Here is a 15,410-nt window from a genome sequence, read left to right as displayed (position 1 = left end):
ATCCCTCTCGAGCCAGAGTTTTGGCACATCTAAATTTCGTTAGTTTCTGAGGAATAATATTGAAAATATGAAAATAAATCCAAATACACATCAGAAATGTGGTTATTTTGTTTCAGCAAATGGGTTTGTATACCACTCAAAAAACATCTAAAACTAAAGAAACACGCATGTTTTGATCCCATGCTGTTAATTTCCACTAAATTCAGCAAATAGTGCCCACACGACTCCAAAGTTTGGTTCTGAAAACTGTTAGCTGAAATTGGTTAATATCAATTGAAACTTCAGAAACTCACTGCCAGTGTGCACAGGAAAGCAACAAGTACACTACAAACAAGTTTGCGCGAACAGGACTAATTTTATTCAAATGCATACATAAGTTGCCAAGTTGGTCATCTATGAACCAAGCAGAAGACATGCTACCAATAAATATTGTTAAAATTAGTGGATAAAATTACTTCTCTTTTACTTGGGACAGTTGTTCAGCATGTTTAACTGGAATTAAAGCACAAGACAACAAAAATTTTGCTAATCAGCGACAAGAATGTAACATAGTTGCTAGTCATTCCACACTGAGTCCAAATAGTGGTGTGACGTCATATTGAGTTGGTGTATAAAAAGCACATATCTCGTGAGACCGGCCGCGCTCTGAGGAGGCCTCGCAGGATAAATCACTATTGCACTTGAGGAGTCTGCAAAAAGAGGTACTGCATGGAGAAGCCAAATAGGTTAGAATCAGCTTACATGAAAAGCTACTATCCTGAGGAACTTTGTTCAGCTCTTACCTCGAAGGACTTGCCAGATCTTTCATATTCGAGCATGCTAAGAGCCACTTCACAGCTCTGCGACACTATGGGCTCAGGATCCTTTGCAAATTCCTCCAGAAGTGCTATGCTTTTACTATCTACATTATCATGAGAATAGCCCAGTAAGAGAAAAAAAAGAGAAGAAATAAGAGGGTCAGAATATGACAGTAAATTCAAAAGAAATGAAATTGGTGACCGAATATTCATCACTAGATGAGCCCATAGGTCTAACTTTAATGCCAACCTTGTCTATCTGCTAATTAAACAGTAATCAGGACAAACAAATACAAGTCCTTTAGGACCTTTGTTCAGACTCTTGTCCAATTGACAATATCATTCTACATGGGACTAAAAGATTACATGTGGAATTGCATAAAAAATCTAGTACCTGCAATGGAACCAAGGGCTTCAGCAGCTTCGTGTCTCACCATTGGATGCTCATTCATGTTCTTAAGGACCTCCGAGAGTGTATCAGAAGCAGCTTTATTTTGCAGCTGGCCCAGGACATATGCAACCTGCCAAACCAAACAACTCTTTCTTGTTAGGTGCTACAGATGTACTGATGACGAAAAATCAGAATAACCTTAACCTGACAAATATATATCCTGTACTTTTCTATTGCTAAGAAGGTAGATACAAAGAATACAATTCCATTGTCATGCCGCACAACTTTTGTGCAATCATGCAACAACTTTAGATTGTGTAGCAAAGTATATTTGGTTTGAATATAATGTGTTGAAGAAGCTGCTATATGAATTGAAACAAACATATGACAGCAAGAGAGTGTAAGTAGACCTCATGCCGCAAAAGAGCACTTTTAGCACCTAAAGAAGCAATTATAGCACTAACAGCTGCATCTTCACCGACATTCCTAAGTGCAAACAAAGCTGCATAACGCTCGTACATGCTCTCTTCCTCATTCAGGAGAGTTTCCCTTAAACACAATCCATGAATTCAATCAACAAGTTAGGACATTAAGAATAAAAGACATTTCAGTGTTCACCGAGAGAAAAGTACCTTAGCTGATCAATTGAAGAATTGAGTTTAGAAGGCATTGCTGGATCTACCGAAAAAAAAGGTGACGATTTTGAAGGAGGCTCGCTATCAGCACTGGTCATGCTATTTTGCTCCTTTATACGTCTAAGAGCTAACTCACATGTTTCTTGCACCTCTCGAGCAGGATCAGTCGCCAAGCTCTCTTCCAGAAGTGGAATATTGCTCTCCAAACCAATCGCTCCAAGGGCTTCAGCTGCCTAGCAAACATAATCACATAAAGATTTAAATCAACACTATGCGAAGTCAGTTAAAACTGATTTAAAGATTTCTGAGGAAAAGGCAAACCTCATGACGAACAATTGGATGTAATGAGAGATCTTTGAGAACAGCCACTAAAGCAGGAATAGCTTCAGCGTCCTGCATTTGTCCAAGTGCAAATGCAGCCTCATGTGCAAGCAAGTTTGAAGAATCCCTAGTACCTGAAAGCAACACAAAACAATAGAGATTCATCATATGGAGCAAAAAGAATGTATAGACTATTAAAAATACATAAGCTCGTGGATTATATAATCCAAGGGAATCAATAATTTGGGGTGACAGATAAAAAAAGGCGTATTAATTTTTTCCTTAACATGAGCATATAAGAGTGTGCTTTTAAACATACAATGGATTTCTCCTCAGGTTATTAATTGAGATGTTTGCTAAACTTTTTCCTCTCCCCATCATTCAAATACCCCAAAAAACGTAAAGTGGCAGCTTCAGATATATTTTTGACAGGAAATCTTGCAAATCAAAGCGCCAGATTTGACCTTCTAGTTCATTCACCTCAAACTACTATAGTGCAATGGTTAGCATCGATATCGTTAGCCAGTAAGAAAACATATCCTCTTCCTCCTAGAATTTGTATTCACAGTAATTACATCAATTCAACAGCATTCAACAGTAATTAAATCAACCACAAAATAAAAAAATTTAGTTCACTAAAAGGAGCGCAATCAAAACAAGCATCCAAGTTATCCAAACTAATTCCAAACTAAGAACGCCAACAACTATGTAACCAAATATCGCCAACAAATATTCATGGAAATTAAAAAGGTCTATAGAATTTGACAAAGAAGTAGGGCCATTAGGGTTCCCAATTTGGCGATTAAACTACGCAGATCAGCATCAAACGTTGGAGAGGATTCAAACTCGACAAAGCTGGGATCAAAATGAAGAGGGGATCAAAGCGAGGAGATAGAGGTGTGTGTCTATGCTTTTGGGGATCGTACCGCGAATGAGAGCATCGCGTGGGGCGGGGCCGCGGAGGTTGCGGAGGGAGAAGAGGGCTCTGAAGCGCTCGGAGATGGGGTGGGTGGGATCGAGGAGCCTCTCGCATAGGAACCTTTCCATCTCCGGCGATGACTCGAAGGAGGAACCCTCGCACCCCATCGTCGCCTACGGCGGCGGCGGCGGCGGCGGCGGCGTAGGAGGAGGAGGAGGAGGAGAGCGCGGCGCAGCACGACACGACGGGCGATGATATTTATAGGGTTTTAATTTCACAATGGTCCCTAAGCTTATCTGATTTTCAGTTTTACTCCATAGCTTTCGAATTTAAATACTAAAATTAAAATGAAAATTCGATAAAGATTAGAGACTAAAAGCGTGATCGAACGACACGTAAAGGATCCCAGGAGTCAATGAACGGCTGTTGATTCCCTGAAATTGTGCACGGCTTGTAGATCGACGATCCACGTTATCTCGCGTACGTTGCACGCGGAAAATTGAGACGGAGTAGGGCTCATCGATATTGATGCCCGGATCCGATGTGGATCCGAAACATTGTTGGGCCGAACCAGCAAATCGGACACGAATTTAATTCGAGTGGAAATAACGTGTCTTTAGATTGATGCAAGTACGATTCGACTATAAACTTAGTTTAGTAAAAATAAAAATATTTATCCCAGTGTCGATCATAATGAAATTGCAAGATCCAACACCCAGATTCTACTTAGAACTAATTTTGAGACCTAAGAAATTAGATTGTGAGTCTTGATTGTGCTCCGGCGTGACGTTGAATTTGGTGATCCATATTAAGTTTCTTTCTACTTTATTTTGACTATGTACAAACCAGTAGACGACCGTTAGCTGCAGGGATGGATGAGGAACCAACTTTGCGTCTTTTGTGCTAATGATCCTACAAACTTATGAGCATATTTTTTCACAATTGTATTTTCTTCTTTTTCTCGCTAACAAGAGGGTACGAAATTTGACTCTTATTGCCGTCACTTGGTGGGCAATTTGGAAAGATCAGAACAATATAATTTTTCTAGACAAAGCTCATGTACATGTTTTCCAAACCTTCCAACTACTGTTGAACTCGTGGGAAGGGCACTGCAGATTGCTTATTTTTGCTGGAAAATTCAACTTGTCTTCATCTATAATATTAAGTTCATCTTTTTCAATGGATGAGACGGATAATATGTTATATGTTTCTCAAATAAAAAAAAAAAAAACAAACTAAGTCACCTTTATCAACTAGCCCCAACATTATTCGATCTGATTTTCGCTTGATGCAATCTAATTTTGGCTGCCGACCGTTCGTAGAGCAAGTGGCAAAGGACTTGATGGTTGGTACCCGAGATTCAAGTTTTAATCCTAGTTGATTCATATTTCTAGCTAAGTTTATTTCTAAATAAAATAAATGAAGCGGATAGCGTACTACCTATCTCTATCAAAAAAAAAAAAAAAAAACTCGAACACAAGCAGAGTTTTATCTATATTTTATATAAAAAATCTCAGGTCAAGTTAGACGGGCGAGGTTTCTCTACATCTCCGTATTGGAGGTAACCCGAATCGTCAAAATTCAACGGCTGGATGCATTTTGGCATTTTGAGCATTGTGATCCAGTAGTTGGGTGCAACTCATATACGTCACGATGAATTAGAGCCATCGAAATTTAAACAGCTCTGGTGCGTTCACCCAAAATTTTACGGCGGGATCATAGAATTGCACCCAATGTTCAACGCAAGTTAGATCGTGTTAGGGCTCACTCTCTGAACTTTTTGGTTTCATTCCACATATTTTCATAGTCGTTACGTTACAACAAGCTCTCGACAAGCCATTTGGAAACATCGATCACTAGAAAGGGAGTTTAGAATTAGTTTTTTTTAAAAAAAAGATAGAAAATGCTCAAAATGCATCCAGCCGTTGACAAAATAAAAGCTAAGCAATAAATTAAGTGCCCTTTATTATGTCCCATATTCAAGCATGCTACGAGATAAACAATAAAGAAAGATATAATCTGATGATGTCATTATATATGCAGAGTGTTATCACGAGATTGTAAATTTAAACTTTATTACCAATCGTCCATAATACAGATGGTAAAAGACTTTATGATTGATATATGATATTTCAAATTTAAATTTTAGTTTATTTATATTTTTAATTAAGTTTATTTTAAAAATAAATAAACGAAGTATTGTATGCTATTTTTTTCTCAGGAAAAGAAAAAAAAGTTTAAGCTCTGTTTATGCTACATTTGGGGCGTGTCGTCTCGTGGGAGAAGCAACTTGAGCTTGAAACGAATTTAATGTCGAAGGCGAAATACCAACCAACTACGAGGTGTAACTTGAACTTGAGTTCATCTTAAATCGGGCCCGTTATAATTTGAGCCGTTCGTTTGCGCTAAATTCGAGACACGTTCGAATTTAGCGCTACATCACCTGGAAATGGCCACCGTCACGATGGGATCCTTTGCTGAACCCAGTTCAGCCGTTTCACGCACGCGTGAAGCGGAGAAATATTGCCTGCACCAAGTGTATTCATGTCCTTCATGAACAGCTCTTAATATTTGATAGTCACCTTCTTAAAATTAAAATGTAAACCATATATATATATATATATATATATATATATATATATATATATATAGTTGAGCTAGAATACTCTCAAAACCATCAAGAGGGTGGTACTTTTGAGTTTTTAACTTTTAGATCAAGAAATATAAGATTGGGATGATGGTGATAGATGGTGGTAGATGGAATAGTGTTTGATCCAAGGGCTATTAGTAATCAAGGAGTAGATCCAAGAGCTAAAAACTTAGAAATACCAAAGGAGTGATACTTCTAAAAGTATTCTAGCTTAATTCTCTTTCTCTCTCTCTTTCTATATATATAATCGCATGTTTCATAAATCTCTTACCAAAGTAATAGATAATTTTATTAAAAAAATAAAAGTAGCGTACATTTGGTAAATAAATTTAGTTATAGAAATTAAGACAATGAGGCCTTAAGTGTTAGAATTTGGTTAGATTTGTAGTTAAATCCTATTTGGATAATAATTAATATTTAAATCTGTTTGAGATAAATTAAGATTTAAATATTAATTAGAGTATAAATCTAACTAGATTAGGATAAATATTTTAAATCTATTGGAGATAAACAAATATAGATTTAAATATTTATCGGAGTAGGAATCCTAATTATACTAGGATTTGGATAGCTTTTGATGTAAGCTATAAATATAGCATATGTGCTATTGTTTTGGTGGTGGTGGTGGTATGGGTTAGCCACACCCATATGGCATGGCCAATATGGTCATGATTTTGGTTGCACCTAGTGCATGGGTGCAAGAAGACGTGTGCGGCTTTCGTAGCCGTGGGTCATTGGTATACCTTGTGCACGGATGTACAAGATGAAAGAGATGTCTTATGGGAGTATAGAAGACGAGAGAAGGGTAGGAGAGATTTAGAGAGAGGACTCGGGTTGTAGCTACTCTGTGCAGAAGAGGAGTCAGGTGTAAAGGTGTCCAAAATATCCGATATCCCATACCCGACCCGGACCCTATCCGGACCCGAACCGGACCCGATAAAAAATGAATAGTATACGAATAAAAAAAATTACCCATTAAAGTTTCGGATATGGGTCCGGATATTTTATACCCATACTCGATTTGGACACTACCCGAACCTAACTTTTAAATATGTAGGGTTCGGAATAGTTTTCAAATCCGGACCCGGACCCGGACTCGGACCCGATGAAATATCCGATAGTAAATAAAAAAAAATAAACTTTTGAAGTTGAAGGATCAATTTTAATATGACTTATAGATGATGAGTCACTACGTATTTTCATCCTAATGAAATCCTAGCCGTCTCTTTTACTCATTACTTTTTTCTATTTTTTTTACTCTTTGTTTTCTACTCCTTTTTTTTTTCATTTCATTTCCGCCAACAATATTTCATTGTCATCATTATCATCAGTGTCATCATCATCATCATCAGCGACAATATTTTTTTTGAATGAATTTTATTGGACGGTACAACTTATTAGAATGCGAGTTTTTTTATGGTGGGCTTTATAGTTTGTCTATTGACTATTTAATAAAGTTTATAAAAAAATATATATTTATACGGATATCCGTATCCGATCTAGACCCGATTCATATCCGGTCTTGAACGGGTAGTATACGGGTAGTCACTACCCAAACCCGCTCAAATAGACCCGATGGGTATATTAGTAACTTTAGTACCCAAATCCGAACCCGACCCAAAGTTAAATAGGTAGGGTATATATATTTTTTTGTAACCATTTCTTTTTAGGGTATGGGTACAGTATATTAATTATCCAGACCCGACCCGGTCCACGGACATCTTTAGTCAGGTGTAATATTCTCTTATTTAATAAATCTTATTTTACCTGCATATTTTTCTCTTTTATGATTGTATCAGATTTTGCTGAGAAGACGAGTTTATGATTTGACGTTTCCGTTGCGGAATCCCAACAATTGATACCGAATCCACAGCAGTCGGTATCGGAACGGGTTGCGGATTCACGAGATCCAGTACCGGGGCGAGTACCGGATTCCCAACAAGTGGTATCAGAGCTGAAGGTTACCGATCTTTGGGAAAGATCAACGTCAAAGCACTGGATTTCTGATCCTTGTAGAAGATCGATGTTAGAGCACGGTGTTACCGATCATTCAAAGCGATCGATGTTTAAAGCACAATTTGATCTCGTTTAGGCGCGTTGGACTCGAAGGGTTGTGATTTTTCGGCTTCAAGTGGAGCTATGAGGGTCCGAAAGCGAGATCGGGTCGTATGCGAGGCGAACAAGCGTGAGAACTTATACGTTCTGAACAGAAGCATAGTCAGAACGGGAGCGAAGACGGTTTGTGTTCCGAAAGTTCGCGGATGTGCAGTTGCTCGAGACGGAGCGACGGATGCGGTGACATCGAGCGGAGGAGACAAGCTCAAGGTGGAGCTTGTATGGTGAGCTCGACGTAGCGGTTGAAAATTACAAATCAAACCAAGGTGGAGAATGTTAGGATTTGGTAAGATTTGTAGTTAAATCCTATTTGGATAAGAATTAATATTTAAATCTGTTTGAGATAAATTAAGATTTAAATATTAATTAGAGTATAAATCTAACTAGATTAGGATAAATATTTAAATCTATTGGAGATAAACAAATGTAGATTTAAATATTTATCGGAGTAGGAATCCTAATTATACTAGGATTTGGGTAGCTTTTGATGTAAGCTATAAATATAGCATATGGCTATTGTTTCGGTGGTGGTGGTGGTATGGGTTAGCCACACCCATATGGCATGGCCAATATGGTCATGATTTTGGTTGCACCTAGTGCATGGGTGCAAGAGGACGTGTGCGGCTTTCGTAGCCGTGGGTCATTGGTATACCTTGTGCACGGATGCACAGGATGAAAGAGATGTTTTCTGAGAGTATAGAAGACGAGAGAAGGGTAGGAGAGATTCAGAGAGAGGGCTTGGGTTGTAGCTACTCTGTGCAGAAGAGGAGTCAGGTGTAATATTCTCTTATTTAATGAATCTTATTTTACCTGCATATTTTTCTCTTTTAAGATTGTATCAGCTTTTGCTGAGAAGATGGGTTTATGGTAAAAATCTAATTTGACGTTTCCGTTGCGGAATCTCAACAATCGATACCGGATCCACAGCAGTCGATATCGGAGCGGGTTGCGAATTCACGAGATCCAGTACCGGGGCGAGTACCAGATTCCCAACATTAAGTAAGTCAAAAAAACTACAGAGAAAAAGAAAGAACAGAAATAAAAGAGAAATTTTTTGTGATGAAGGTACTACACTACTAGTTTTATTTATTCGGCAAGTAAATTTAGTTATAAAAATTTAGATAACGAGATCTAGGTAAATTAAAAATTACAGAAGTAAAGAAAGAATAGAAGCAAAAGAAAAAGAACGTTAAAAAATTACAACTTTCATTCAAAAAATATGTCATCTAGTGCTGCAAAGCATCATATAGTTAGTATAAAAATTTAAATAGTCCACTATAATAATTCACTATTAAAAATTTTATGACTTTTAATTGTAGAAATTTTAAATGTTATATGGGGAATTTTTTAATTTTAAACCTCGAGTTCTTTGGAATGAGGTGTACGCGATGTACGTATGTACCTGGTGCAGGCAATAAATTTTCCTACCAATGACCTCACATTTGAGAATGGTGCACGGATTATGCGTATACACCGGGTTCAGGAAACGTTTTTTCAACGGAGAATATTGCGCGAGGTTAAAAACCGTAGGAGAGTGTCGGCTACGGCCTCTTTCGGTTCCAATTCCTCCTTTTCGTACCTTCCTCCCCCAAAACCTCGGGCGAGATTGATCGCGAACCTTCCAGATCCAGCGACCTCCGCTAACCCTAATCCTAATCATCTACCCCATTCCTCGATCTCTCAGATCGGAGCAAAGGTGAGTTCGATTCCTCTCTCCCCGCAACCTCTCCTCTCATCAATCGCGGAATCGTAGTTCGTGTTGAATCTGGGAATCGATCTAGGGTTTCTTGGTTTCCACTGTAGATTCGCGAAATGTATCATCAGATCGTACTATAGATTGTATGATTTCATTCAGGAGTTGTTTGTATTTTGATGTTTTTTAGCTTAGATTTGTGAAAAGTTCTATGAGATCTCAGATAGAGGAAGAATATTTGATAAGATCGACTTTAGAAGTTTGGAGTATTGTTGATGCGCTGTTGATTAGTTTAATGTGTTCAATACTGAGTGTCTTAACTGTTATTGGAAGGTGAGATCGACGAAGGAAACCGGGTTCACACTTCCTCTTGAAGGGTAATTGAACGATAGGGAGTAACTGCACCACAAGGGAAAGGAGAGTAAGATCCTTTTGTTTTTACAGTAGCCATGAATTCGAGGAGGTTAGTACATGTGCTGCCATTCAAATTTGTATAATTGTAACAATTATATGAATGGATGAAGGATTAGGACAGGATGTTTTTCTAAATATCTTAGTAGTAATCATGTAATTTGAATGTTTAGTGCACTTTGACACAATTTTGGCATGTTGCTATGTGTTGAGGAATTACTGTCTTATTTGGTAGTATGATGAATTGAATCTCTGAAGTTGTGTTTTCTACATTATATTTCGACTTTAGACAGAGACCTGTAGTACTGTAATTTTGAACTTAGGAAACTTCCAAAGTTTTCTCAGTTGATTTTCCTGTGATCGATGTTACTCTTCGCTCTGGTGAAATTTTATTTGCATATCCTCCTTCAGCATAAGTGAATAAGATATTTGTTTTGGCCCAATTACACTCTCTGTAATGACTTCATGTTTTTCTCCTGTTAGCTTAAAAGTAACTAGGCTCTTATAAACACCTGGAGTGAGATTACAGGCCCAAGTTTGTGCTCTTATTCATTGTCTCCGGATAGCTGAAACATTTTAAGTTTTATAATTATTTGTTTTCCTTATGCATATTTCAACGCACATAACTTTTCTTATATGCGCTGCTTTCTTGCAAATCTGATTAGCAGAAACTATGAGGGATGAGTGACACAATGTCTTTCTTTGTCACTTACTCATCATTATTTGGAAAGGACAAGATGCTGGCTACTTCTTTTGTTTTACTTCGTATTCATTTTGTATGTATTGCTTTGTCTGTTTGGATCCTGAGGCTTTTCAGATTTTTACAACATTATAGAGCATTCTTGCTTTTTCTTTAAGCACGAGTCATGAGAGCCTTGTTATTATATGATGATCTTATATATTGGTTGAATTTTGTGGAGTTACTCAGTTTTTTCTAGAAGTTACCTTATCAGTTGATTTTATTGATGCTATCTTTTGAAGTTTTCTCTGTAAATGTTTCCACAGCTTACTTATTAGAGTTTTGCATGATGTCAAATTTGTTGTTCTTTTGTCAGTTAAGTTGTTAATTAATTTAATTGAAACTATTTATACATACATACTAGCCTTGAAGAATGGTCTTGTTATGTATATTATTTGATCATAGGGAATATCGCAGCAACAGAGCTGCTCTGTTTGATGGAATTGAAGAGGGTGGAATCCGGGCCTCAACCTATTCCTCTCACGAAATTGACGAACATGAGAATGATCGAGCTATCGAAGGATTACAAGATAGAGTCAATATCTTGAAAAGGGTAGGTCTCGCCTAATTATGATATGCTGCTAAAATTGTCCTTTGAAAAGCATGTAATTGTGCCTTGTGTGTTTGTATCCATCGTTCTCAATGGAAATGGATTTAGAGAGGTACTTTGGTTAAGGTAATGGCTTGTGCCAACTTTGACCTTGCAAATTCTTTTAGCATATTTTGTTATTCTTAGAGTAGGAAATTTGGGAATAATGACTCTTGAACAGATGAACGAAGTAAGATCATTGAATGGAGGAGAAAGCAGATGAAATGAATGAGGAAAAGACAAAAGGGATGTTCTTGATGATAGAAGTGATGATTCTCTTATCTTATTATGATGTCCCAACTATCAATTTAAACTTGATGGAACTCCCTTTGTATATTAAGAGTTTGCCCGAGCAGGAGGGAGGAAGAGAAAAGTAAAAGAAGGCAGAACAAATTGTATGATGATTTCCTACCGATTATATGAATAATGGCTCTTTTGAATTATGTGTAGAACTTAAATGTATTATTGCCATGAAGGATCTTTTTTGCTGAACTCCGTGGAGCTCTTGGATACTGCTCGTACCATCTTTAATTTTCCCAAAAGAAAATTATGGGTACTTATGTCAGCAAGATGGAGCTTCTCGTTTGTCTATTTGATTATATATCTCAATTTCTAATTTAGATGTTATATTTAAGTTCTGTGTTAATATTTTGAACACATCGCCCCTTTTTAGTGGCTTCATTATATTTCTAGGCTGTTCTAATTTAGATTGTTTTATATAAGTTCTCTGTTAATAATTTGATCACATCGTCATTTTTTAGTGGCTTCATTATATTTCTTGACTGTCTTTAATAATTAAGCGCTTGGATTCTCGCAGTTGACAGGTGATATACATGAAGAGGTGGATAGTCATAACCGTATGCTGGACCGAATGGTATGTAATATTCACCTGTTTTCCTGTTGTTCTCTCTCTCTCTCTCTCTCTCTCTCTCTCTCTCATATGTGAGCTAATAATACTGTTACTCATTCAGGGGAATGATATGGATGCATCAAGAGGAATCCTTTCTGGAACTGTAGACAGATTCAAGATGGTAAGTAACTTGGACCTACTCTTGTATTCGTCCCATTCTTTATTTGCCATTTTTCTACTAATCTGATCAAGCTTTACACAAACAGGTTTTCGAGAAAAAATCAAGTCGCAGAATGGCTACCATCGTGGCATCTTTTGTTGCAGTTTTCTTGCTCATATATTACCTGACCAAGTAAACCTCCTTGTGTTAAGCTACTGTGTTGAAAGCGCAATTGTTTGAGCACAAAAGACATAAAACACTAGCCTTTATATCTGTTGGGACTCTCTTGCCGATATATTGTTATATAGTACACCCTTGCATGATGTACAAGGCGAATACTTGATCTATGGTGCCGATGTCGTACTTGTTTAAAATAGTTATCTGTTTCATATTAAATATGTTCGATGTCTTTGTAAAGATCAGTATAGTTATACTCCCGTAAGGTATCTTGAAGTATCTTATCCTGTGTTTAATTTGTGGATTGAGCTATAGAAGTAAACGCACATCTGCTGTGTTCGGTGTGGTACTTCTCTTTTGGTTTTTTGATCTTGAGCGAACTTAAAAGTTCTTTTGTTTCTTCTTCAGTCATTTCAAGACTATTGTGGTACTTGTTATAATGCACATAACGTGGAGTATCTGTAAATACTCGTACCAGGAGAAATTTTTGTAACGTGATTGGAGAAATAAAAGCTAGATGTTTTTTTGCTGCATATAGCATCGCCTCAGAATCAAGTGAGAGATCCAAATCTTTCAACATCAGATCATTTATTAAGATGGTGAATGTCTTTATCAGCTGTGTCAGCTTCTCTCATGTTGTGATGGGTGGTGGTCGTGTTTTTTTTTTTTTTTTTTTTTTTCGCCGTCGTCTCGGGAGGTTTGGTTGTCTCATTTTTTTTTTTGTTAAATTCACTTTTCAATTGAATAAAGCAATAGTATGCTATCTTATTCTTTAAAAAAATTTTGTGTCAGCTTCAAAAATTATATGCATGGTCCCAATAGGGTAGTAGCTCATTGGCAGTAGGGTTTTTTTAGCTGTACTTATTGAAGGTGATGATCATCAAATGCACTTTTACCAAACCTCACTTCAGATTCTTAAAAAATCCAACCTACCAACGTGACTCACGTATTTTATATGCCTCTCCGGTATTTGCTATTATATACGAAAAATTCAAAAGTTTACTTTGTAACGACCTTTCCATAGGAAGAAGTAAGTAACATGACAATCAAATTAAATGTTTGTTATGTTGAAAAATTCTTCTTGATTTGATGTTCTTCTTAACTAGATGCTTTTCTACATCAAATTTAATTCTATTACAACAATATATTGGCTGGAACAGTGATGCTAAAAAATATATTATGTTTTTGCAACTCTCCATTCCATTCTCGTTTTTAAGATGGTGTAATTGTTTGAGGGGGGTTAAGAAAATGTTGGTCTAATTGTCCGAACCTAGAACCATAAATATGATGTATATGGATAGTGGATATACTTAAAAATGTAACAGAATTGTTTTTTATTATTGGGCACGGGAATAAATATTAATAGGCCTAAATTCTGGGTTTACATGTCAATGAGAAATTTGCCCGAGAGAGCGGAATATGTAAATATTATGAAACATAATAAAAATAAATAAAATCCATTTCCGGTGAAACTCGGATTCGGGCGCACCCATTTTCACCTCAAATGGTTAATGGTCGTGTTGAAGTCGGCGAAGAAAGGAGTTGCGTCACCGAATCCTACGTACGTTTAGGATGTGTTCGCTTCGCATAAAAAAGTTTTCTATGATCAAAAAAAAAAAAAAAAAAACTCATTTTTAGACTAAGATTATTCAGAAATGCAGTACTCTTGCATTTGATTCCAACAATAAGCTTATTTTATATTTAATGAATATAAAATTATGTATCTAATTTAATCCCTAGATTTTCTATAATGAAGATAATGATACGTACAATTTTCTAGAATTATCCTTATACTTAACAATTTATGAAAGCAACATAATCAAACTTGTAAAACTTGTGATTTTAAAGTTGTAAAAATTAAATTTATTTTTGTTATATGTGTTGTTGGTTCAAAATTATAATGGTGGTTGGATGGTGCGGATTAACTCTAATATGGTATGGACGGTAATTGATATGGTGTTGTCAAATGATGATAAATTTCTTGCTTACCAGGGTCACTTGTTTTGCATTCCAATTATCACTCTCTAATGTGCAAAGAATTTTTTTTTTTTTTAAGGATTTGTTAATTTCCTATTTTAACATGAAATTCTAGTTTCTAGCAGATTAATTTATTAGTTGTACACAACGAAAACTTTGAAACTTCAGATGCTACATAAATATCAACAAAATGTATAAGACTTCATTTGAGATTGCGGGGAGATTATGTTACATGTAGTGAGAAAGTACGATAAAAAAATATCATGTTTGTTTTCATACATAATATTACGTTCCGCATGTCGCAATGAGTCGGTTACGATATATTTTCTATGGTTCTGCCGGAGAATGCAGAAGTATATCCTTATATGCTTTTATTCCAACTCTATTTTACCTAATAGCGTAAGATAGACCTCATATCAAACTAAGTCTAAGAATGCATCAAACTAATTCTTAGGCTTTTGGGGCAGGAGACAATTAATTAATGAATGCAATAATAATTACACATAAAAGGGCTACTATATATTTAGATATGGCATGAAAAAAGGAAAGATTTTTCTAACTGAAATATGATAAACAACAAGGGATAACAAATATCCTTTTCAATATCAAGCTAAAAATATTCTAAGGCAAAAAATCAATTTTTATTGTTAAAAAGCTTAAGCTGATCATATCAGTACGTATTTCGCGTGTTTCATGCATTCAAAACCAAACACCAGTGAATTAAGCAGCTATATAGGGCCTAATATGTCTTGTTCATCTAATCATTAGATTGATCAACACTACAAACTATTTATGGTCAAAACATATAATAAAGAACACAATAAGGAAAAATCTAACGCCTCATTTGGCTACTTCTGGATTTTTTTTGAGAAATTAAAAGATAGTACGCTAATCGCTTCATTCAATAAGAAAATGAACTATATTAGTGAGGCAACTAGGCCTCTAAAAAAAAAAAATGGTTTGAAAGGTAATGAACAATAACAAGA

At 36.2% G+C, this 15,410-nt stretch overlaps 2 protein-coding genes across 5 annotated transcripts; one reads left to right on the top strand and one right to left on the bottom strand.

Annotated features, from left to right (window-relative positions):
* Positions 336 to 3,342, bottom strand: LOC109727727 (deoxyhypusine hydroxylase-B). Its single transcript, XM_020257911.1, has 7 exons — positions 3,071 to 3,342; positions 2,145 to 2,278; positions 1,821 to 2,056; positions 1,599 to 1,737; positions 1,192 to 1,318; positions 783 to 901; positions 336 to 704 (listed from the first exon to the last, which is right to left on the bottom strand). The coding sequence occupies exons 1-7, from the start codon at positions 3,228 to 3,230 to the stop codon at positions 672 to 674; spliced, it is 948 nt and encodes a 315-aa protein (XP_020113500.1). The 5' UTR covers positions 3,231 to 3,342; the 3' UTR covers positions 336 to 671.
* Positions 9,383 to 12,796, top strand: LOC109727331 (bet1-like SNARE 1-1). 4 transcript variants are annotated; one of them, XM_020257411.1, is made up of 6 exons: positions 9,383 to 9,524; positions 9,860 to 9,984; positions 11,089 to 11,224; positions 12,078 to 12,134; positions 12,232 to 12,291; positions 12,377 to 12,796. In XM_020257411.1, the coding sequence occupies exons 2-6, from the start codon at positions 9,971 to 9,973 to the stop codon at positions 12,464 to 12,466; spliced, it is 357 nt and encodes a 118-aa protein (XP_020113000.1). In that variant the 5' UTR covers positions 9,383 to 9,524; positions 9,860 to 9,970; the 3' UTR covers positions 12,467 to 12,796. The 4 variants fall into 4 exon arrangements, with proteins under 4 accessions (XP_020113000.1, XP_020112998.1, XP_020112999.1 ...); XM_020257409.1 differs by having other exon boundaries at positions 11,077 to 11,224; XM_020257410.1 differs by having other exon boundaries at positions 9,855 to 9,984.

The sequence above is a fragment of the Ananas comosus genome, linkage group 22 (genome assembly GCF_001540865.1).
Source record: "Ananas comosus cultivar F153 linkage group 22, ASM154086v1, whole genome shotgun sequence".
NCBI classification, from domain to species: Eukaryota; Viridiplantae; Streptophyta; class Magnoliopsida; order Poales; family Bromeliaceae; genus Ananas; species Ananas comosus.
Note: the sequence above shows the minus strand (reverse complement) of the source record. Positions and strands in the feature narration are given on the sequence as shown.